The sequence below is a fragment of the Scleropages formosus genome, chromosome 3 (assembly GCF_900964775.1).
Source record: "Scleropages formosus chromosome 3, fSclFor1.1, whole genome shotgun sequence".
NCBI classification, from domain to species: Eukaryota; Metazoa; Chordata; class Actinopteri; order Osteoglossiformes; family Osteoglossidae; genus Scleropages; species Scleropages formosus.
The window spans coordinates 7,239,869-7,263,761 of record NC_041808.1 but is presented as its reverse complement, the minus strand read 5'-3'; the positions used below and the strand labels follow the sequence as shown (position 1 = coordinate 7,263,761).

Below are 23,893 nucleotides of genomic sequence, written 5' to 3'. Positions count from 1 at the left end.
ATAATTGATAGGTAAGCTACATTGGAGGAAGATATCTTCTCTGTAAGTCATCAAAAAACGCAAGCCCAAACTGAAGGATGATCAATTGGTGTAAACCAAAGGTAGTGGAGAATGCAAAAGTTTCACTGGACTGTGGGGATAGGGAATCTACAAAATTTAAAAAAAAAAAAAAACACTATCAAATAAAAAGGCACAGTACCAGATGGTCTAAGAAATGATCCATCTCTGATGAGTTTGTAAGGCTACACAATAAACTATTGATTATGGCTAGACCCCCAAGACAAAAGCATGACAGAAAGAGAAAACCCGGAAACATAATTTTCAGTTTTTGATACCAACGTACCTACCTTTGTCATTTTTCCTTCAGAGCTCAAATTTGTTGTGATGTTAATTCCCTCTCATAATTTTATCCACATCATGTACATTATTAACTGTTAATTCAATCCCTTTGCCCAAGGTGGCTTATAATGGTAGATTTGCATACTAAGATGCTTAGAATAATTTTTCCATGTGCTGTTTGGGCGTTGGTATGAATCCGACTCAGCCTGTATTGTGTTTATATGTTTTTCCCGTGTCTGTGTGGGTTTCCTCCTTAGAGTCCAAACATGTGTTTCAGCGTTTCTGCTGAATTGATGACCCTAAATTATCTGTGGTGTGTGACTGTAAAAGAGGAAAAGTACTTAACAAAAGTGATTGAGTGTAATATGCAGTTTTGTTTCCCTCTAATCTGAATAATTCTACTTGTATATGGCCTTGGTCACATGTGATGTTCACAACTGATAGATTTTTTTTTTGTTGGCCTGTGTTTGTTAGATCAGATGGTGAGTTTGTGGTACTGTGTAACGTTCTTACCAAAAGCAGGAAAGATCAACTCAAAGGTATACGGTACTGTTACACCCACCAGAGTATACCAAAATCAGTCAGTATTTTTTTAAAATTGATAATAAAACAGGACCACGACAAATGTTTGGTGTTTGAATGTTTGATGAAACATGCTTTCTCTTAAAAAGGTTTGAAATGTAATAATTGGTTACGCTGTGCTGTCTTTTGGGGGATACAACAATGATTCATGCTGCCGAGGTAACTAGTCATCTGTGAGTCATGTGTGTCTCAGTTGAATGCATAATTTTTATTGTACAGTGGGTCATTACTACACTCTGTGTAAGTTACATAACTGCAGTGAAGATAAAACTTAATATTACAACTGTAATGTTTTACAACAATAATATAATTGAGTAGATTAAGATTATTTAAATTTAGATTGTCAACAATCAGCACTAAATAGGATTCTGGGGGGGGGGTACAAGTATTTTATTTATCATGATTTAACTGATCTTAGTTCTGAAAGTATCTTGAATAATTTTAAAAAGGTAAAAATCTTACAAAGTCTTTATTTACCTTTGCTATATCTGAAGCTTTCACAGACCCAAGTAATTAATCTGAGGGACACCTGCAGTAGAAATTTTTTTGACTGGGTAGATAAAGAGTATTTAATGTAAGCAAAAATATGAACATTGCACATGTTAACGTGATGAATTAGATTTGGACTGAATAGTGGGGCTTGGAAAGGTTGGATTTTTATTTTCAGTCATTTTTAAATTATTTTTTATCTTTAATGTTAATAGACCTTGCTGTTTTATAATCTAATTTTTGTCAGTTTGAACGGCCCTCCTTTACTTGTGTGCAGTGCAGTTACCCTGATGTGTCTAAGTAAAAATCCCTTACTGAATATGCTGAGGGGATGCGGTGGCGCAGTGGGTTGGACCGCAGTCCTGCTCTTTGGTGGGTCTGGGGTTTGAGTCCCGCTTGGGGTGCCTTGCGACGGACTGGCGTCCCGTCCTGGGTGTGTCCCCTTCCCCCTCCGGCCTTACGCCCTGTGTTGCCGGGTAGGCTCCGGTTTCCCGTGACCCCGTGAGGGACGAGCGGTTCTGAAAATGTGTGTGTGTGTGTGTGTGTGTGAATATGCTGAAAAAAGTATAAACTGCTTAGGATCAGTTAAATCTTACATATTTCTTTCTTCGTGAACATACACTAAATTTGTGTTGTTACCATTGGTTTATGATAAAAGTGACTTGAATGCTTTTGGGGAAACCAAAGTATGGCCATTATCATTCAGTCAGGAGGTGTTGCTTTCATTTCACAATAAAATGTCTTGACAGGTTTTCAGAAAAATAATAACTCAGAGCGATCAATGACCAATGAAATCTACAAAGAAGTCAGTCGTGATGTGTTGATACCAGGTCACCGCAAAAGTGACTTTTTTTTAATGAGTGAAAGTTTTTTTTTTTAAACAAATGTACTTGGGTAAAAGTAAGAAGTATTGTTGGCAAAAACTACTTTTGAAAGGTGCAATTTATCCAGAAATTTGCCAAAGTAATGGCGTATACGGAACTCTTAACTACCAGCCTCTGATTATAGTTGTCACACAAGTTTCCTTTATTACTCTCACTGTCTCAGCACTAAAAATTATGATGTGCACAATAGAACACAATGCTTCCTTTCATGTAAACATGAACTAAAATACCATCAGCTCACAGCATTCTAGGCCTGTATTTGATATTGTCTGTGTTTTCATCTGCTGAGGTTACTCACTGATCTGAACAAGAGGTTCAAAATGCTTCTTTGCCCTGCATCCTTAGCCTTTACCCACGGTTATTTGTACACGCATTCCCTAGGACTAGTTGGCGATCTGCGTAAAATGTTGCTTATGTTTGTACTCTCAGAGACTTTTCACCCCAAATCTTGTGCAGTTACAGATCGATAACAGAGAAAAGGGTCTTTACACTGTGGGTGAATGGTACAAATTTGTTAAGTCTGGTTAGCTTAGTATCTTTACAACATTATTCCTTATAATGGGAGATGGGTGTAAATACAAACAAGAAGCAATAATTCAAAGATATGAAGAGGAATGGACACTGGAGGCCTGAATATGTGAGACAGCTGTAATATGCAGCTTTATCTAGTGATGACAATGCAAAACCTGTTTGTGTAATGATCTGAAAAACAATTACAGATGTCCTTCAACTTACAATGGTCCGGCTTATGATTTTTCAAAGTTACGATGGTACGATAAGGATACGTATTTGGTTGAATCTGTACTTCAAATTTTGAATTCTGTTCTGTTCCCGCACTTGCGATATGCAGTACGATACTGTCTCCCGATGCTGGGCGAAGGCAGCGAGCCACAGTATCCACTCAACCATGCTCGCAGTCTCTGTAACAGTCATGTGAACGGGTGATACTTTGTTGAAAACATTTTTTTTAATTTCATGTTTTCTCATCCCATCACGTCTACTGAACGCCCATGTGTGTCTCCTGCTTAAATTTGCCCAGCTGTAAGCCATGGTAATTGTTCTGAGTATGTTTAAGGTAGGCTAGGCTAGGCTGTGATGTTTGGTAGGTGTTATACTGTAGATTTTTCCACTTATGATGGGTTTATGAGAATGTAACCCAGTCGTTAGTCAAGGAGCATCTTTATTATGAAGAAATAAGTTGAGAACGGTGCTGCAATATTTTTAATATAGTTCAGTCCAGTTGAATAGACTAATATATTAGCATTGTAGTGAGCATGTTAAATTTGATGATACAGATATGAAATCTAATCATTCAAGGTTTGGACTTGCAGAGAAACTATTAACATGATTATGAGAAACACAAAAAAATTACTGGCAAAGTCAAACTATTACAAAAAGACGATGACATACAGAATGAACGGAGATACTATGAGAAAGACTGTGAGTAAGAGGGATGAGATGTCCAATTGACAGTTTCGAGAAAGTGCATGAAGCGATGGCTCATCAAAAGGCAATGGACAGTTTGGTAACAGATGAGTATTTCTCATGTGCTTGGGGAGATGAGGCATAGAGAGTAGGCAGGCAAAAGTGAAGGTGAATAAGGACTACATTCTGGACAATAGAGAAGTCTGGATGTAGGGATGAGCTGATCCTCTAAGTTAGGACAAGTGTCTTAAACTGGCTCCAGACTGTTGTTGAGGACTGGCGAAGACACTGGAGCAGAGGATTGATAAGTGTACAGGAGACACACTAGATGAACATTTTGAATGAGCAGGGAACAGGTGGCAGACCTGTCAGAAGAGTATTTTAATAACACAGCTCTGAGAGAAAAAGGGACTGGATAAAATGTGTGGCAAATATGGGATACTCTAATCTGTTCTGCAATATTTTGACAACCTGTTCTGCATGTTCAGTTTCTTATGCAGTAGTTTCACTCATCATTACATGCAAAAAAACCCACAAAACTGAGCAGTTAGAATGTACAGGTATCCCTTCTTATTCAAACTTGCCACCTAATCTTTGCTTCTTCAAATAGTCCAATAAAAATTCCTTCTATTTTTAAAGAGCACCATGTGTGTATAATTTTTGTGTCTTTCTTTTCTAACAAAAAAAAATTAGGGCAGCTGGTAGCATAGTGAGGATACTGGTTAGAGCCTCTACTTTAAGACCTTAAAGTCGGAGTTTTGAATCCCACTTCCAGCTGTAGTACCCTTGAACAAGGTACTTACTCTAAATTGCTCCAGTAAAAATTACCAGGCTGTACAAATGGGTAAATAATTGTAAATAGCTTGAAAGTGTAGGCCACTGTGGAGAAAAACATCAGCTAAATGAATAAATGTAAATGTAAAATTATTGTCCATAGAAAGTTCTCGAAACAAAAAAGAAAAACATGGTCAGTTCAAGAAAACAAGCTGCGCTGGACCCTCATATTTTAAACTAGACATTAGAAAAGAAACATGCAGTCCAACCAAAATGGAGCAGTGTTCACAAACAGGCTATAGTAGCATGTTTAAGGAAGGACTTTGTTTGACAGTGCTGACCAACGACTGAATAAAACAGTAGTTCATAAACATAAATGCAACAAATGCAAGCCTGTATCAGATGCAGTGATTTGTGTCTTGTTTTGTCACTCTGTAATTGTTATATGCTATGTTAGAACTGAACTTTAAAATTTAATATAAATTTGAATAAACTTAGAAAGTGCGTATTTTAATTTAAATTAAAATATCCAATGGCAAATACATAAAAAGGGTTTTTGTAAATTATATTTTCTAGAAAAAGTGAGAAGGGAATAGCACAATATTTAATAATGCGTTTTAATGGCTCTTGTAATTCCGTTTTCTAATTTATATGGTTTAAACGCTGTTGTGACAATATATCAATTGTCTTGTCCAACTAAACTGTTGAAACAAAAGCTATGTTCGTAACAATTAGAAAAACAATAGTTTTGGATTTTACTAATCTAGATTCTTCCTCTTTTCTTAAGTTCCCAGAGTGTGGTTTTTATGGGATGTACGAAAAGATCCTGCTTTTCCGGCACAATCCTGGCTCTGAAAACATCTTACAGCTGGTGAAATGTGCAAGGGACATTGTAGAAGGGGACCTTGTAGAAGTGATTCTATCAGGTAAGGTAATATGAAACCAACACTAATGTAGTATGAGAATGTTTTATTAATTCTTAATGCATTAGTATGTTCTCCCTATTGATCAAAATACTGTAAAACATATTTAATTTGTGCAAAATTCCTTAAAATGTAGCTAATTAGCTGCTTGTTCAAATGAATGGTAGGAACACCTGAGCTGCCCTTAAAGCTTCATATTTGTTGTCTTTTTTCCCCCCGTTTCTGATCAATTATAGTACCCACATAAATGTTTGCTTGTTTTTTTTTTTTTTTTTAACAGTTATACTGTACATTCAGACTGAGTTTATTTTGTACAACCGTAATACATTGCACTTAAGATGCATTCAACCATTATCAATAACAGGTTGTCCTGGTAGTCTAGAGCTTATCCTGGAAAAACAGGATGTGATACAAGGTAAAATGATATGACATTAGTCCATCACAGGATGGTCCCACACATTCATTCACTCATACACAGACAAAGGGAAATTTAGTTACCAGTTTTCTTGAAATGTATGTCTTTGGACTGTGGGAGGAAACATGAGCACCTAAGAGAAGCCATACAGAGAGAACATGCAGGCCCCATACAGACTGAGCTGGATTCAAACTACACCTAACTCTGCATTTACTCATCTCAATCCATTCCATTCTTCCAATGCATAATGTAATAGCCTATTTTAATGCTGGTATAGCCTAACCAGAGAGAATGAAGATACGCTGAACTTCATTACGCCAGGAAATGCATGAGAAACTGCTTGTACTGTAAAAAATATAGAAAATTTTTCAGTGTTTTAATTTTACACTTTTTTGAGTTCAGTTACCTTAATGAATTTAATAATATTTATAATAATTTATTAATAATAATAATACAATATCTCCTTATAACTACATACATAAAGAAATTCAATGCAAGGAGCAACACATTTGTTTCTTAAAAAGTCTAAATGAATGTAACATAATATGATATTTCAGTGGACAAAAACATTATACTAGAAGGGTGATTTCACCAACTTTGTAATTGTTTGCTCCAGTGTCATCAGTAGACTGTAGGCAGCTGAGGCACAATAAGACTCAATACATTTTGCTGAATGAAACTTGCTGATATTGGAATGCCAGATGGCCAGTTGGTTCAGTTATATATCAAAACAGTAACAGCCAAAACAGAAACCTCCAAATGATGGAAATCCGCCAATTAGAACAATATCTCACACATTTACTCAAACGGCAAGAAAAAAAAAAAAATCCCAGTATACTTGTGAAATTGAAATATTTGCCAAAAGTTGGTAAGGACAAGTTTTCACACATCTCTACACGTGTTTCTTTTGTAGATATCCCACTTTTTTATTGTCGCAGTTTTCCTGATTTGCACTGTCTAAATGCTATATCCAAGTTTGGCTGTTGATACTACAGCATGGGTAAAGGAAGAAATCAGAGTATCAGAGTTTAACACTAATAAAGTGTTTCTGAAAACACTCTGCATGTTTTTTAAACCCTTGGTGCTGTACAGCAGGTAATTGTGCAGTCTCGTCAGAGTGAATGCGTGCGAGACTAACATGTTTCATTAACTTCCTGCAATGCATACTGTCAAGTGACATAGGTGACTAACATACCCAGACGCGTATTTTTTCATCGCTCTCCAATTAGGAACCTATCATCACTTTTTAAATCACAGAAATACAATGAAATAACAAAGTAAAGGTTTATGACACACGCACATTGGCTGAGGTCACGGCGAGTCGGAGCCTGACCCGGCAACACAAGGTGCAGGGCTGGGGGGGAGGGGACACACCCAGGACGGGATGCCAGTCCGTCACAAGGCACCCCAAGCGGGGCTCGAACCCCAGACCCATCAGAGAGCAGGAACCGCCTCAGCATCTCAACTCCTGTTTCTACTCTGAGACTATACAGCAGAGAAAAGCAGATAACGCTGTCATACCCAACCTACACGTCACTTCAGCAACAAATATACTATAAAAGTATAGACATTTCAGAGACAGAGGAAGACCCATCCTGCCAAATGCCATCTTCTGATCAAAGGCTTACAAGGCCAAAAACATGTGTCTCTTCCACCTAGGCCAAAGTCTCCATCACCAAACCCTGATTAAGCCCACCTACTTATCCCTGGAGCCACAGTTTAGTCGTTACTTATGCAAGAGCTAAAATAATCCCTTTTACACTGAACCTCCTATCCTCCCTATCCTAAAAATATAATTGAACACCTGACAAGTCCATCTCAATTACCTCCCTTATTTTCACATGAAAGCTTTGTCAACTGCACTTCCTGAAGAAAACAACCTGAATCCAAGATCATCCTCTTCTCCATTGTGTGCCAAGTGTCCATCACCTCCATAACCTTCTTTACTCACTCCACCGCCACTCCTCTCAGAAAACAAGGTGATATAAAAGGCCTGAGCACGCCTTAACATCCCATCTGTCCCTCTGGAAGGGTCCAGCCAGCTTCACTTTACCATTGCAACCTGTTGCTTTCTGAAAAGCCCCCATTAAGGCTTCTCCTCAAGTACTCCATACTATACGCTTGACCAAAATGTCATCTCCTGCACCCAACCCACATAACAGCCACTAAGCCACCCATACACTCCTCCTCCTCCTCTTTCCAGTCTACATAGTGTCCTGAATTATACCGGTCAACACCCTGAGCGTGTCAGTCCACACTTACACCTAATCCCTCAATTGTCTAAAATAATCCAAACGAAACTCTTGAGTATGCACAAATCCCTCCATCTCTTATGATCAGCCCAGAAGTCCTTCAAAAACCCTTTCTGTAACAGCATGGGCACATTTACCTTCCAGTACTGTGACCAATACCTGGTCTTATTCTGCCTCACTGATTCCCAAACAATGCCCCATGTTGGAGTAAGTATACACCTGTACTCTAACTGAACCTAAATTTAACCAAAACAAAAATCTTTGAATTCCACCAGAACCCCTGCCCTCACCAAAAAAATGGCTTTCAGGGTAAGTACCTTGCTAATGGGTACTACAGTTGGAGGTGGGAATCCAACCTGCGACCTTAGGGTCCAAAGGAAGTAGCTCTAACCACTACGTTGCACCCAGCAAATCCTGTAAAACTTCAATAACCCCCCAAACATTCTTTTTCCCACCTGAAGCACAGACATTAATGAGGCACAAACACATTTGATCCCGCTTAACATCCATGAACAGGACCCTGCTGGGATGACCATCATCTTCTCAAACCCACCATCTCTTTACATTCTACACCTCTCAAATAAGAATCCCTACCACCCATTAATGAGGAAACTAACAACCCACTTCCTCCTTTAGGTGACACTTCCGCAAAAAACTATGTCAAAATCCACCTCCTAAAGTGCAAACCTCTGTCACTTCTAATCGTACTTGATTCTCCTCATGTTTGATGATGCCACCCATATCATCCCCACTGGTCACTGTGGCTACTCACTTTAAACCCTCCACCCCTCTATACAACACACACAAAATCCCCCTTTCTTCCTTGTTTGTTGCATCCCACTCTTGTCCTCTTCTCTACACCCCAGTGAGAAAAATCCCCTCAAACAATACTAGACCTTCAACTGCCTCCATCCTTCTGCCATCATCCTCCTCCTACATGTGCTTTAGCAAGATCTCTACTGCCTCCATGTTACTTAGTCCAGCTGTCTCTTCTGATTGCTCCTCCCTCAACAATGTGAAGTGTCACCTCCCCAGCTGTACCAAGGTCACGCAAGCTTTCCCACTGCTATTTTCTACTGACCAGCTCCATTACCAACTCATTTTCTGCTGTTTTGTGTTCTGTCGGCCCTCGTCTGCTTCTTGTTCCCCCACCCTAATCAAACAGACCCTTACAGGCAACGCATCAACAAACAAGTGGCGATGATTAGGACAGGCCTCGAAGAAATGGCCTGCAGACCTGCCGCTGTGGCACACCCTGGCTGGCTCTTGTGTCCGTCCCTTTTACAGTTCTGCCAGACCTAATGGCTTATCACTGCCATTAGTCATGTGATTGGAAAAGTAGTACAGCAGACTATAGTTCTACACAGACCTGCACAGGTATCCTATTTGCTTTTCAATCATCAGTACTGCAGACAAAAGTCACATTCCTCCTGAATACAAATTGTCCCTCCTGCATCTCCACCAAATATTGCTGTTTGCCATTTCAAATCCCAGGATACACAGACTTGTGGCTTCAAGATTTTACAGAACAGCCTCAAAAATAAAAGATAATGAAGTGTTATGGCTAAGTTCGCCATTAGTACTAAAATTTAAATGACCATATTTTAAATTTGGACTGTCACTATATAATGAATGGAAAAAATGTTTCATTTCCAAGTTTTATGAAAGTTTGCACTTCTGATAAGTTTTTTTTTAAATACTTTTAGTATAAAATAAAAATGATTACTTATATATATATATTAGTATTAGTCTAAATACATGACAGTTTTCTTATCTCTTAATTGCCACCAAAGCAAATATTGGTGCTTTTATGATCAATAGCCATGATCATTAATTATGAGCATTTTTTGGATGTCTGTTGGAACTGTAATTGGTTTTCTTCTGTGTATTACAGTTAAACTAAAGTACTGGTTTAAGGAATTCATATTTTTTTATTATTCATGAATCAAAGGAAAAGTTAAATAGCTTAGGCCATTACATTAGTGCCAAAAAAAAGAGAAATTTAAAAAAAAAAAAAACTTGCTCTAAGGCTCATTTGCCAGTTCTCTGAGACATACTCATTTTCTGAAGCATTTAATGGCACTTCAGTTCAACTTCCAAACATTACTTAGCCTTTAAACAAAAGCCAAAACAATAATTTGAATAAATTGAAGATTTTTTTTCTTTTTTTTAACCAGCAGAATGTCTAATCAGTATGTATTTGACTTCAGCATGCTGAGACAAGTGTGTTTGTGGGGGGATATTAAACAAGTGAGATGAGACTGCCCATTCTCATGCTGGGTTTCCCATAAGCCCTTTCTACAAGATTCTTATAGGAGCCACTTAAGTCAAGCAAACATTTAAATGCACATTTACATTTATATATTTAGCAGACACTTTTTTTTCCCAAGCATGGTACATCTTAGAAAATAATTAAACAGTGCATTACACCAACAGACATATCTAGATGCAGGCACATAAATGTTGAGTATAGCCAAGTTGTCACATACTGTCATGCAATCCAGTATACATTATACATGTTGTGGCATATAGAGGCTTTTTTTTAAATATACTTTTACATGAAGATAACATAGTACAGGTGGTCCCTGAATTACGATGGCGTTACGTTCCGCGAAACCCACTGTAAGTCGAAAGTATCGGAAATCGAAAATGCATTTAACGCACATCTCTGCGCGACAATATCAGTCTGGCTGGAGCGTAAGATCTGCTTAGTAAAGCTGAGGTAATGGGCAAAGTGGATGAATGGCACAGTTAAATTCTCAAGCAATGTTTTAATCCATGAAATGGGTAATACAGATCAGGAAATATTTTTGAAAAGAAAGCACAACAATGTGGCCAAGACCACAATTTACTGTACAGATGTGCGGCTGACCTCTCTGTTACATGTTAGTGAAGATCACATATTGAAGTAAAATGACTGTGTAACAGACATAAAAATGCCATTGTACTGAACAATAAACCTGTTCCAGGAATACGTTACCACTTTATAGTTGGTTTTCATTATACAGGTCCCCATTATGTGAGCGATGATAGTAATTGGAATTTTGGTACTAAATGTATACTTTACAACTAAATGACTAACTACCTTTGTCTACACCACATGTCTTTTCCATTATGTTAGAGAATTTTTAAGTAAAAAAATACATATAATAATTATACAGTATATGTTCACTGGAAGTTAAGTGTGTGACATTTTTGGCAACTCAAATTATTTCTATCCCTGTAATATTTGTTTGCTGCATTTAATGAAACGTAGGGGTCAGCATGAGACGAATTTGTTTAAACTTAGTTGTGTAGGAATGTAAAGTCAGGTCTCAGAAAGTGCTGTTACTGTGAAACACAGACCAGGATATATTAATTTAATCAAGTTCTGATACTGTTTTCCAGCCTCTGCCACGATGGGAGATTTTCAGATTCGTCCCCATGCGCTATTTGTTCACTCATACCGTGCACCAGCTTTCTGTGACCACTGTGGAGAGATGCTTTGGGGCCTTGTAAGACAGGGCCTGAAATGTGATGGTAAGGCTGAAATCCAATTTCTTTGTATTTCACCATGTACCACTGACTGATGCCATAACATTCTTGGATAGCGCTGAACCTCAATATATTGTGAGAAATTATTCTACACTTATTTCAGCAATTTCACTTTCATTTACATTTAGTGTAAGCATTTTTAAAATGCTAAAAGATGTTGAACAGTAAAAAGGAAAGGACGATACTGTTAAAAATTTGAAGTGATGAAACACTTTACTTGAAAGGAAATATCATTGTATGGGACGATGTGATTTCATTTAATTTATGCCAAGTGTTACTTTAAGAAATAAGTGTTTTTCCAGTGTTACGAATGAATATGGATATCAGGCTAGAAGGTGGGCCAGGGGTCAATGCTGCCACCTTGCACTCAAAGGACCCTGGCTCAAATCCTAGCTCCTGTTGCAGTACCTTCCTGTAAACTACTAACATCCAGCACAAAATCCAGCCAATTCATGTTAGTTTTCATTTGGAGGCAGGTTTGATCAACCCTCAGTATAGATGAGTTCACATTTTTTTTACATGTTAGTGTGGGTTCCACCCACAGTCCAAAGACACCTTTTTCAGGTGAAATTTTGACTTTAAAAACTGCATAGTGGCATAGTGTATATGAGATTTACGTTGCTCTGCTGTGTTAGTCAATGTATGATTAAGTGCTTAAAAATTTAAGTCAGTGTGGGAAAAGGCATCAGCAAATTACTACATAGTAATCATTGAACATTCCTGCCCGCTCTTTGAAGAAAATGATTTTGTCTGGGAACAATTTACAGGGGGTGGACAAAATAATGGAAGCAACTTGCAAAAGGAGTGAAATTTTTGAAGTAACTAAATTACAATTATAAACAGCTGTACAGGTGAGTCATATTAGGTTGTTTGCCAGTTGTCTAGATATGGCAGCTATAAAAAAGGTCTGAATTTGTGCTTTGACAGTTTTCAAGGCAACATGAGGCAACTAACAGTTTCAAGGATGCCAAACAGTCAGTGCCTGAATTGCAGGTGTATCTGTCACAAAAACTGCAAAATGAAAGTGGGAACAGTGACAAATGGCAGCAAGTGTCAGATATGGACAAACTGCATCGGCAAAAAGAAACAGCGGCTGCAACTCAAAACTCAACTACACTTTAAAGGGTAGTTGCTAAATGCCACAAAAGTACAGCCTCAAAAATGACTGATTTGGCAATTCTGTGACCCAGTCTTAACAAAAAACTATCATGAGCTTCACAAAGCTGGAATTTATGGCTAGGCTGCCATGTGGACACTGCTTCTATCGAAGGCCGATGTACATCCTGGTGTAAGGAACCCAAAATGTGGACCCCTAACCAACAGAAAAAAGTTATGTCTTCTTTCACCTTATTTCCTATATTCGGATCAATTTATGCTTGGAGAAAACCAAAGGATACCTTCAACCAACAGTGTTTGTTGCCAACTGTTAAACAGGGTGGGAGAGCCATAACGGTATGGGCAGCCATTAGGTCCAGTGGCTGCTCTGCATTGTTGCATGATGGTCAAGCAGTATGAGACCATTTTACACGACCAGGTACACCCTATGGTATAAAGACTTACCTCATCTTGTTTCCACATTCCGGAATATAAACAAATTCATGAATGGTTTCACAACACCAGGATGAAGTCAAAAAGCTTCACTGGCTTCTCTAATCATGAGTGCAAAGTAGATTTCCACCTCCTTGATTACTCAAAAATTTGGGGGTTATTATAATATGCTTTTCCATTTTTGTCCACCCCCTGCTTTCATATAGGCAGTTAAGCCTTTTTAAGATGGTGTAATTTTATATAGTACATTTAAATGCAGAATGTCAGAGCACTTTACAATATACAACGTGTGATACAACTCCAAAATAAAGACATTTGCACTAAAATGAAAAAGTTTATAGAATTGCTCCTAAATACATGTGAGCAATTAAAAATGTAAAAAAAAATGAAAGAATTCATTCATTATTACTAATTGCCTATTCAAAGGACATTGAGAGAATGTGTAAACTCTGCACAGGCTGAGCCAGGAGTTGTGAGGCACCCACTGCACAATAGAGCTGCCCAAAATTAACTGAATAAAAAAAACTAAATAAAAGCAAATTAACAGTATGAGATGAAAGGAAGTAGGTGAAAGGACATTGAAAAGAGGAAAAATGCAAATGTACTGTGTATGTGACTCTGAACATGTGGTTCTTAAGCCTGGATTCAAAGGTGTCCAGAGGAATTCTAATATTCTGGAACTGCATTTCAATTAAGTTTTATGCTTAAAGGTAAAGCAAGCATTTTGTATGTTTTGTGATAAAATGGATTAACCTTTCTGCAGATCAGGAATGCATGTATATAATTACCATATAAATTAGTGGTAATTAAATTTAGTTTTATGAGAATAACTTTATGGGCATATTGTCATGCATAAATTACACTCCTGTGAGGAAAGGTTGTAGGCATGTGCTCTCAATTTTTAAAACTACATTTGGGGAAAAAATAATGGTGAAGATTATTCAATATTATGTAAATATATATGATACACTGGTAATTACTGAAATGAAATTTGCCAGTCATGTTGAAATAAGTATTTAACTAGTATAAACACTTTTTGCATTGGTATATAAAGTAGAAATGACACTTGGATTATGACAGTAACTACAGAATATTGTCTTGAAGTGTTTTCACTGATTCACTGATCATTCATTGATATCATTAAAATTGCATGTTAGAAAATACTATAGTTTGCTACTAATTACTATTAAGTTTGCCACTTAATATAGAAAAATAATGTGTTGCGCTAGTCTGTTATTTAAGAGTACAGAAATTGTAAATGCTTTTAGTGAATTAGACTTCGTTAATGTCCAAGACAGGTCAGTTCCAGTCCATAGCCCTTGCGTTCCAGCTGAAATAAAAAAAATGTTTGTTCGTCCCATAAAGGCTGTGGGCTGAACTACCACAAGCGATGTGCCTTTAAAATCCCAAACGACTGCAGCGGTATCCGCAAGAGGAGACTTTCTAACGTTTCGCTGACAGGCTTGCCCACCATTCGATCTGCATCCTCAGAGCCTTCACCAATCAGTATGGATGAAACCTTATTGGTATGTACATTTCCTCAAGGGATTGAAGTGTCACACAAATCCAATACCTTGTAACTGATAAAACCATGTAAAATCCCTGTTGCATGGACCTAACTTGTTCCTGAAAGCAGTCTGTATATTAAGATTCTGTAAACTAAGAGCTCCCTTCACATAATTTTAAACAGGTACAGGAGAAATCATGCATTTCCGGACTTCATCAAATATTTCGAGAAACAACCTCCGAACACTGAGTCAAGAAATACTAAACGGAGATTAACAAAGATTAAATTAGGGCTTAAATTAAGTTTTAGACTAAAAGTACTGCAAGTACACGAGAACCTATGAAAGACACTACATATGCATTTACTCATATAGCAGATGCTTCTCTCCAAAGCAACGCACATCTGAGAACAAAAAACGCATTACATCAGACAAACACCGATGTAGACATGTGATCTGAGTACAGTCACTGTCACATACCGCAGTATAAACCAGTATACATTACACAAATAGCTGCATGTAGGCTTTTCCATTATTACACAAATTAAAATTATTGAACATACACATTTATCAAGCACATGTATTGGGGAGAAGGGGGTCTGAAAGGTGAGTGTTGAGATCCTTTAAGAAAGGTAATTCCCCTAAACTGCTCCAGTAAAATTACCCAGCTATATAAATGGGTAAATAACCAAGTTTAATACTTAAAGTCACTTTGGAGAATACCATCAGCTTAATTAATGTAAATGTTTGTTGGTTGTCTGTTACCATATACATAATGTACATAGTTACATTATTAATGTGGGAGTAGCATTGCAGAGCTACTTCCTTAGAGCTTGAAAGACCTCAACTGAATCCAACCTTGTGCTGTAGTACTCCTGTGTAAGATACTTACCTTGAATTGTTGCGGTAAAAGTTCCTGTTGTATAAACAGTAACTCATTGTAAGTAGCTTTGTAGAAAAGTGTCAAATGTACTTTGCATTATTTTACTCGCACTCTATACTGCCTCATGTTCTTCCGTATTTTCCTGTAAGAAGAGCCATCAGCACTAAAAGTTGTTAATTTGATGAAGTAAAAAAAAAAAAAAAGTGTCAGAATACACATTAAACCAAACCAACACAATACAGCTCCTACAGTGTCCGTGTCAAAATTCAAGGGACACCCCATGGAGTGATGCTGAAACTTATTTTGAGAGCTGTGAAGCACCATATGAAATCTGCATTTTCAACTGAACAATTAGCAGTACATCTTGAAGCCAAAAATGTGGTAAAGTTGTACAGTAACAAGTCCTGCAAATGAGACTAAGCTCATTCAGCTCATCAGCATGATTACACATTCTATGTTTTCAGGAAATATTTGGGAGAGGGTAACACTTGAAAATGTCTCCTACCTTTACTTCTTGCCGTAGTGTTTCCAGCCAAGTATCCCCACTCACTGATTAACCCTTTGTCCTCTCTTCTCTGTGCATCTTTGTGTTTAATGTAAATGCAGACTCCGGTCAGCCCAAGCATGGAGGTAGGTAGGCTTTGATACTTTTTCATACACATCTTAGATTATTCTATGGACAAGTAATGAAAGGTTAACAGTAGACCAGTGAAATAATAATCACAGAATTTCCTCTGACTAATCAATCATTAGAAGTTAATGAAATTAAATGTGTTTCTGTTAAAACTAAGTAATCAATAAGCAGACAATGTAAAAAAAAAAAAGAAGTTATACCTTCAAGTGTAAGGCCTAAAGGGTACTAATGTACTGTTCAGCTGCAAGGCTCATTTTATGAGGTTTCACTGGCTGCCTTAACTTTTCTGCTCTTACCCTGAAGACCTGTGCACTTGTTTTTGTTGCAGCTGAGATTTTAAGAATTCATTATGTATTAACGCATAATGCTGGGTTGCAGTGGTCTAGAAACAAACCTGTAGGCACATGGTGCCAGGCTAGCTAGGGTATCTCTTGGATGAGATGCCACTCCATTGCAGAGAGTAAAATTGCCATTGCATGGGCAATTTAGAATCTGAAATTCATCTGAAATGCCTGCCTTTGGACTGTGGGGAGAAACCAGATCACTTGGAGAAATCTCATACAAAAACACAGAACTAAGGGGACTGAACCATTATTTGATAACACCACAAGATTGAATGAATTGCATGACTAAAACAGCTAAAACATTACAAATTAAGGTAGAAAAAGCAAATGTCAAGGCAATATACATGCAATATAATTTGTTACTCTCAATACCTCTGTAAACAGAGCATAGAACAAGAATGCACTCATGTACATAAAACATTAACAGGTTGAATTTAATGCCAGCAATCTAATGCACAATTGTCCACACCAGCACCTCAACCAGCAGCACCTAGCTCCAGTTAAGCACCTGACTTCAATGGACACTTGGCTATAAAAACCACCACTCAATCACTTCCTAGTTGTGGAATCTCATGCCTGCCTGTGTGCCAACTTACTTTGCATATGCATTCCACAACCCTCTTGTAATTAACTGTTCACCTTGTTCCTTGACCATGGCTTCAACTTCTTGCTCCTGTTCTGCTCGCCAAGTAACTGACCATTTGCCCCTCCCCAACCACGAGAAGAATCCTGATCCTTGAATACACGATCCTGCGCTTGGGTCCAACCTCCTCCATGTCCTCTGTTCTGCATGACAGCAATGGCCTGAAATTGCATTGATTTAATTTTGTTTGAGGTTTTGTTTTAGGGAAGGATAATTTGAAAAGTTGGCTGAAACAATTTTCTGATTTGTTACTTTCAGAAGTTTGTGTTTTTCCCCCTCCCCAATTATGGAGAAAGGGGTAACAGTATATTTTGTTTGTCTACTAAAATGTTACTTTATATTATAGTTTTTGGACTGTATAGAGTGTCTGTAACATTCCGAAAGCTCATGGAATATGTGCTAGTAGGAGCTGAAAGCTGCTGTGTAGCCTTCCAGGATGATATTGCTCCCATATGCTCATATAAATGACCACAAGTACACTATAAGACCTGTCATGGGAAAGATTCAGTGCTTGTGTAGCTCCAAACAGGCAATGGCGTGACTTTCGAGAGGTAGATATGTATACGGTGGGTGAGTTGTTCATAAGGAAACAATTTTATGTAACTCCAAGACCACAGTAAACAAGTAGCCTACAGTTCTTATATTGGATATCCAAGAAAACATCCAGGTTATTCAAAGCACAGAAAGAGTATTAGTCACAATTACTTTTATCAAAAATAAAAACCATGGAACTCAGTACACTTTAATCTCTAAGTTAATATCAACTTAGAAAGAATTGCAATACTCAACCATACAGGATTACAGCACCCGGGGCTACCAGCCAACACTAGTATATGCTCAAAACACCAACCAGTGGAAGGTATACTCAGAGGCTGGAGCTATCCCAGCATGCAAATACTTACTGCCATAACTATGATCTTAATGTGAAATACAGGAAAGTTGAAAAATGGTGGCAGTGCAGTTACCACCATAGAACACAAATAAAAGTTGTACAGGAAATCGAATGAGTAACCTCCCCAACCAGCAAGGTACCTTGCACTATTAATGTAGGCTAGAACTACTCAATTTACTGTGCCCAGGTTAAGTCTAAAGTTAACAGAATGAAATCTTAAACACTTGCCATTAATGTACATTTACCTGTAGGATGTGGACTTAAAAATTAAAAAAAAAAAAAACAAATAATTAAGCCAGCAGCTCACACAACACCACACTGCTCCGTTCATTCCAGGTTCAAATGTGCTCTGCCAGTTAGTGGCTACTACAAAAACCACAGAACCTGTGAGGTGGTTGAGTAGAAAGACAGGTGCTAACAGGTAACACCGGGAAAACCCTTTTATAGAAACCTTGTTCAATTAAGCTATGTATTAATGAGAAAAAGGGAGGAGTCTGTCCTTATGTGTTGAGGAAAAAAAATAAAAAACTCACTGAATCAAAACTGTCTTAGAGAGAAAGAAAGAAACAAACAAAAACTCTTTTTGGGAACCATCAGAATTTGAAGGCAATCACTGCATATTTCAATGTGATCTACAATATTCACAAAATGCATGTGAAAGAACAGAATGGTCTTAGTTAAGGGTCAGCTATGCCATACTTAAACTCTCAAACCCTTAAGAACACTCTACTCTATGTACAGTATGTCAAAGTGTAAAGTGTGCATTTACCTTTTTTGTTACTTTCCCAGCAGCATTCTTGGGAATTACACCTGGCAAAAGACTAAAGCAACCTTTTAGGTGGCCTTAAATTTTGCCAGTTTCAATGGTGCACATGCTCAGTGTGAGGTAATTGGAAAATTCATTGCTGGAGAAATTTGTAATGAGTTGGTTTTGGTTCAGCACTGTGTTTTATGACAATGGTGAATTGTAACATAAAGGAATATATAGATTTCATATATAGATTTATGCATAAATCTGCATAAAGGTCTTAAGTAATTCAACATATGTTATGTAAGTCAGTGGTCTACTTGGGTATCACAATTATATAGATCAGAACCTTCTTTATGTGACTGGTTCAGTCCTTCCAAATAGACTGAAGGGAGGCTATTTAAAACTTATTGTTCTCTTACAGAATGGTGGTGTAGATGGTAGATGGTATGTACAGGTGGTCCCCGACTTACGATGGTTCGACTTACAATTTTTTCGACTTTGTAATAGCGAGCTGGCGATAGACATTCAGTAGAAACCGTACTTTGAATTTTGAATTTTGAATTTTCCCCGGGCAAGCGATATGTGGTACTCTCTCGTGACGCTGGGCAGCGGCAGCAATCCGCATATCCCAGTGTGTTATGCAGAGGTGTGTATTAGGTGTATCAAATGCATTTTCAACTTACGATATTTATGACTTACGATGGGTTTCGTGAACGTAACCCCATCGTTAGTTGGGGACCTACCTGTATAGCTAATGACACATGTGAAATGTAATGGATTTTATTGTAAATAGTTATTTTTCTTTATTTTAGTACTAAAAGGGCTGTTGCAACTTGCAACACTTGTTTAATGGAGAAAAACCTCAGAGGATGCACATTCATCCTACACCGAGACATGAGGTGTGACGATGCATGTAAGCACAGGTGGCATGATGGTGCAGTGGGCACTTCTGCTTTCTCACAGCACTGGGATTGTTCATGCATAGGTTTCATCTTAGAATGCGTAATGTACGTGTTCATCCCATGTCTGTGTGGGTTTCCTATCAAAGTTGAGAGACACATGTTTCAGTTTAACTGGTTACTCTAAATTGCCCATAGTGTGTGTATGTATGACTGCCCTGAGATGGACTGGGAGTGTATCTACTGCGTATCTTGACAAGCATAGTGCCCTGTGCTCCAGGATAGGCTCTGGATGACTACAAGCCTGATTTTTACAGTTTCGTAATGAAAACGAGTGAGTGAATGTAAATACAGTATGGACTGGATTTTGTATTTGAATGTAATAGTTTTTGTGAGTACTGGATTTTTCCAATCATATCGATGTTATTACAGTATGCTTCATAATACCTTTGTCTTAACGTTCCATTTTACTAGCCAAAGTTTACGAAAAATATAGAGGATGAAATAATGTGGATAGAGGATGTGTGTGAGTGACACAAAGAGATTGTGTTCCACTGATGTGTGGATGAGTGACCCAGTGTAGGTAGTGTATCCAGCAGTGTAAGTCACCTTGGTGAATAAAGTGTGTGGGCTGATAACACTACATAGAGTTCATTAGAAGTCACCTTGGAGAAAAGTGTCTGCTAAAGAAATAAATGTAAATGTAAATAATACAGAACTGCTTTTTAAAGATAGTCTGTGGAATCAGAATATCTTTTACAGATTTTTTTAGGCTTGACTCAATATAATGCTACATTTTTATAGCTACAGATTAGGAGTACAGCTTTATTTCTTCACAGTAATTAAAAATGTATATATTTAAATAAACTGTGCAAGTTTAAATTTTTACCAAATTATCTTCCTCTTTATCCTTCTCTCCTCTCTCATAATTCCAAAATTGTGCTGCCATATCTTAATAAAGTATCTTAGTATCTTGCCTTGGTTTTTGTGGACTCAAGTTTTAAATGGATTTTCAAAGGCTATATGGTTTAATTGATTTTTATTATTGATATCTGTTATGTTCACTATTAACATTTTTAATTGTAATGATCTCAGCTGATTCCATGTTACCTCACTCTCCACAGCAGAAGATACCGGGTGACTCCTACTTGGGACGAGAGAAAAGGTCCAACTCACAGTCTTACATTGGACGTCCTATTGAGTTGGACAAGATTCTGCTATCCAAAGTTAAACTGCCACACACCTTCGTCATTCATTCATACACCCGCCCGACTGTCTGTCAGTACTGTAAAAAACTGCTCAAAGGACTGTTTCGCCAAGGTCTTCAATGCAAAGGTACAGCTCAGTCTCCCTGTATAAACTGGTCCTTATTACTTATTATGTTTTTTCCAGAATTTAGTAAAACCATAGTATTTACAGGATATGGCTGAAAGAGATTTCCCTCAATATTCACCTTAATTTCTTTCCAGTAGTATTATAATTGAGAAATTTTCTCTAAATATTTTACATTGAATATTGTTTTGTAGTCAGTTTTGCTTTATGATGAAATAAAATAATAGTTGGTCCCTACAAGACTTTATTTAACAGATAGTCCTTTAATTGTTTCCGTTGTTCGAGATGACTGCTAATGCCAAGGAAAAAAAAATTACAAGCTCACAAGATAAATGGTTACTTTGAAATATTAATTTTTTTTTAGCCATATTGTGTGAATATGACACAATCGGTCTGCATTTCAAGACACTGGAATATTCTCCTGCTATGAAACCTGTGCACACTGTACAGCTTATGCATAATAATAGTTCTGTACAGATGGAGGGTATAGACAATATACATGCTGTATAAACCAAATAGTTTTACTAGAGGTGCTGTACAAAACGGCGAGTCTTCCAGATGAGTAACCAGGCAGCAATGTGACATATCTACGTAGTTAATACTGCCTGTGCAGTAATGCATTTCGTGAACATGATTTATATGCATAATTCAGGGTTGTGACATGCTTTCACTTTTTTCCCCAGACTGTAAGTTTAACTGTCACAAACGCTGCTCGTCTAAAGTGCCAAACAACTGCCTTGGTGAGGTGGCTATAAATGGAGGCAAGTGTCTTTCTAAATCTACTACAGATGCAAATTTTTACTCATAGCAAGCTGCTCTGTAATCTGATTCTCCCACCAAATATACTTAACACCTCTACTAGGTGATTGAATACAAAGTGTTATCCACTTTTGTGTGAAATATGAATTGTCAACAATTTCTTCATTCAGTTTTAAAACAATCCTCTGAGTTCCCTTTGATCTTGTTGAATTTATTACAATCTCAGACGGTCAGCAAGTAAAAAAAAAAAAAACACATGCTGTTCTTTCATACAAGAATGTTTCAGCTGTTCAGATTTCACAATTCTATAAACTAGTTCAGTGGTCTACGTATGTGCAGATTTTCTGAGCCCAGGAGGAGATTCTGATGTTGTGATGGAAGAAGGTAATGATGATAATGATGGTGAGAGGAGCATTGCCCTCATTGATGACATAGAAGAGTCCATGGTACCGGATTGCTCTGTTCCACTGGAAGCAGGCCAGAGTGATGGTGGACATGTGAATGAACATGATCTAGAAGACTCTAACAAGATGATCAGGTAGTTAATGTCTGTAACAATTGTGCACAATGTTTGTAAATACAGGCACCCCTCTACCTACGTAAATTTGACTTACGTAAACCTGGATTTCCATAAAAAAAAATTTGCGGCATATACATTATTTACGGATAGCGCTTACGCAAAACATCTGAAACATGTTAAGCGCAAGTTGGCATAGCCAGACAAGAAAGGAAGCTGCATCTTCCCAGTTCCCGCACGTTTTGAGCCGTGATGCATATCTTCTTGTTAGTGTAGTGCTTTTTTCATATATTTTTCACCCATTTCATCATTCACAATGCCTGGTGGTAAAGTTGTACTCGAAGGAAAACGAGACCCATCTTGCAAGCATACAGTAACCGATTTGGAGATGAAATTGAAAATAATAAGAAGTATGAAGGTGGACCAAGATTGTCGTCTATAGCACGGGAACCAGGTTCAGCCGTACCGACTATAAATAGGACAGTGAAGGATGCTGCTCATATAAAGGAGCACGTGATGATATTGAATGGTCAGGGAGGAGGGGGACTCTGACATACGTAATTTTTGACTTATGTAAGGGGTTGAGGAACAATCTGTTTACGTAAGTCGAGGGGTGTCTGTATTAATAATAGGTGTTCTTTTCACTGTTTTATGCTTCCAGTTATAGAAGCTACAGAATAGTTAAGATTGTTTACTGATTGTTAATAGTTGCTGAGTCCAAAAGACTTCTTTGTGTCTTGTCCATAGCCCATCTGCCAGTAACAACATCCCTCTGATGCGAGTGGTCCAGTCTATTAAACATGCAAAGCGGAAAAGCAGTAATGTCTTAAAGGAAGGCTGGCTGGTGCACTTCACCAGCAAGGATATCCTGGTAAGATGTGGTGTTAGCTTAAGAGAAGGCTAATGTCTTATAAGAGAAAAATTCCTTGTAACTTTGTGAGACTGAAACTGTTTATGGAAACTTGTTTAAAACAACTGTACTGGTAACAAGTGAAATTATTACAGCTCTCTGTCCTGCCACATTTTGTGCAAAATAGGACTGAATCCCTTAGACAGTTGGAAGGATACCCTAATTGGCCATTGGTTGTAGTAAAAATGGCTGGAATTCCGGTTACAGTCAAATTATATTTTGAAAAAAAAAAAATTTTTAGCCTGTCACACTGAGTAGCTCCACGTGCATTGTTCTGCTTGCGATTACCCGTGACAGGGTTTGCTTTTAATGTTTTCCACAACAGAGAAAGCGGCATTTCTGGAGGCTCGACAGCAAATGCATTACTCTGTTTCAGAATGAAACAGGTAGTAAATACTACAAGGTAAGAGTCTGCATTCAGACACATCACTTGCTTTTGGTAGGAGAATGTGAAGCATAATTGGATCTTTTATAACCTTATGTTCATGTGATTTGTTTCGTCATTAAAAAATTGTTACATCAGACTTTGTCTTCCTTGAAATTATGTTTAAATATTATATTGATTTGAAATAACACTTTTTTATGTCTGAGAAAATATACTTTTTACACTAGCCCTCCTATGGACTCCAAGCCAAGATGGAACATATTCTCAGAATTTC

General features: G+C 37.6%; 1 protein-coding gene across 2 annotated transcripts in view; it reads left to right on the top strand.

The window, feature by feature from the left end:
- Positions 1-23,893, top strand: part of prkd1 (protein kinase D1) — a 57,413-nt gene that overhangs the window by 19,415 nt on the left and 14,105 nt on the right. The window contains exons 2-10 of one of the 2 annotated variants that reach the window (XM_018734724.2): positions 5,281-5,419; positions 11,471-11,602; positions 14,531-14,691; positions 16,160-16,183; positions 20,841-21,051; positions 21,732-21,809; positions 22,147-22,345; positions 23,072-23,195; positions 23,560-23,637. In XM_018734724.2, the coding sequence (XP_018590240.2) occupies positions 5,305-5,419; positions 11,471-11,602; positions 14,531-14,691; positions 16,160-16,183; positions 20,841-21,051; positions 21,732-21,809; positions 22,147-22,345; positions 23,072-23,195; positions 23,560-23,637 (1,122 nt within the window). In that variant the 5' untranslated portion in view covers positions 5,281-5,304. The remainder of the gene's footprint in view (positions 1-5,280; positions 5,420-11,470; positions 11,603-14,530; positions 14,692-16,159; positions 16,184-20,840; positions 21,052-21,731; positions 21,810-22,146; positions 22,346-23,071; positions 23,196-23,559; positions 23,638-23,893) is intronic. The other variant, XM_018734723.2, reaches the window with a different exon arrangement.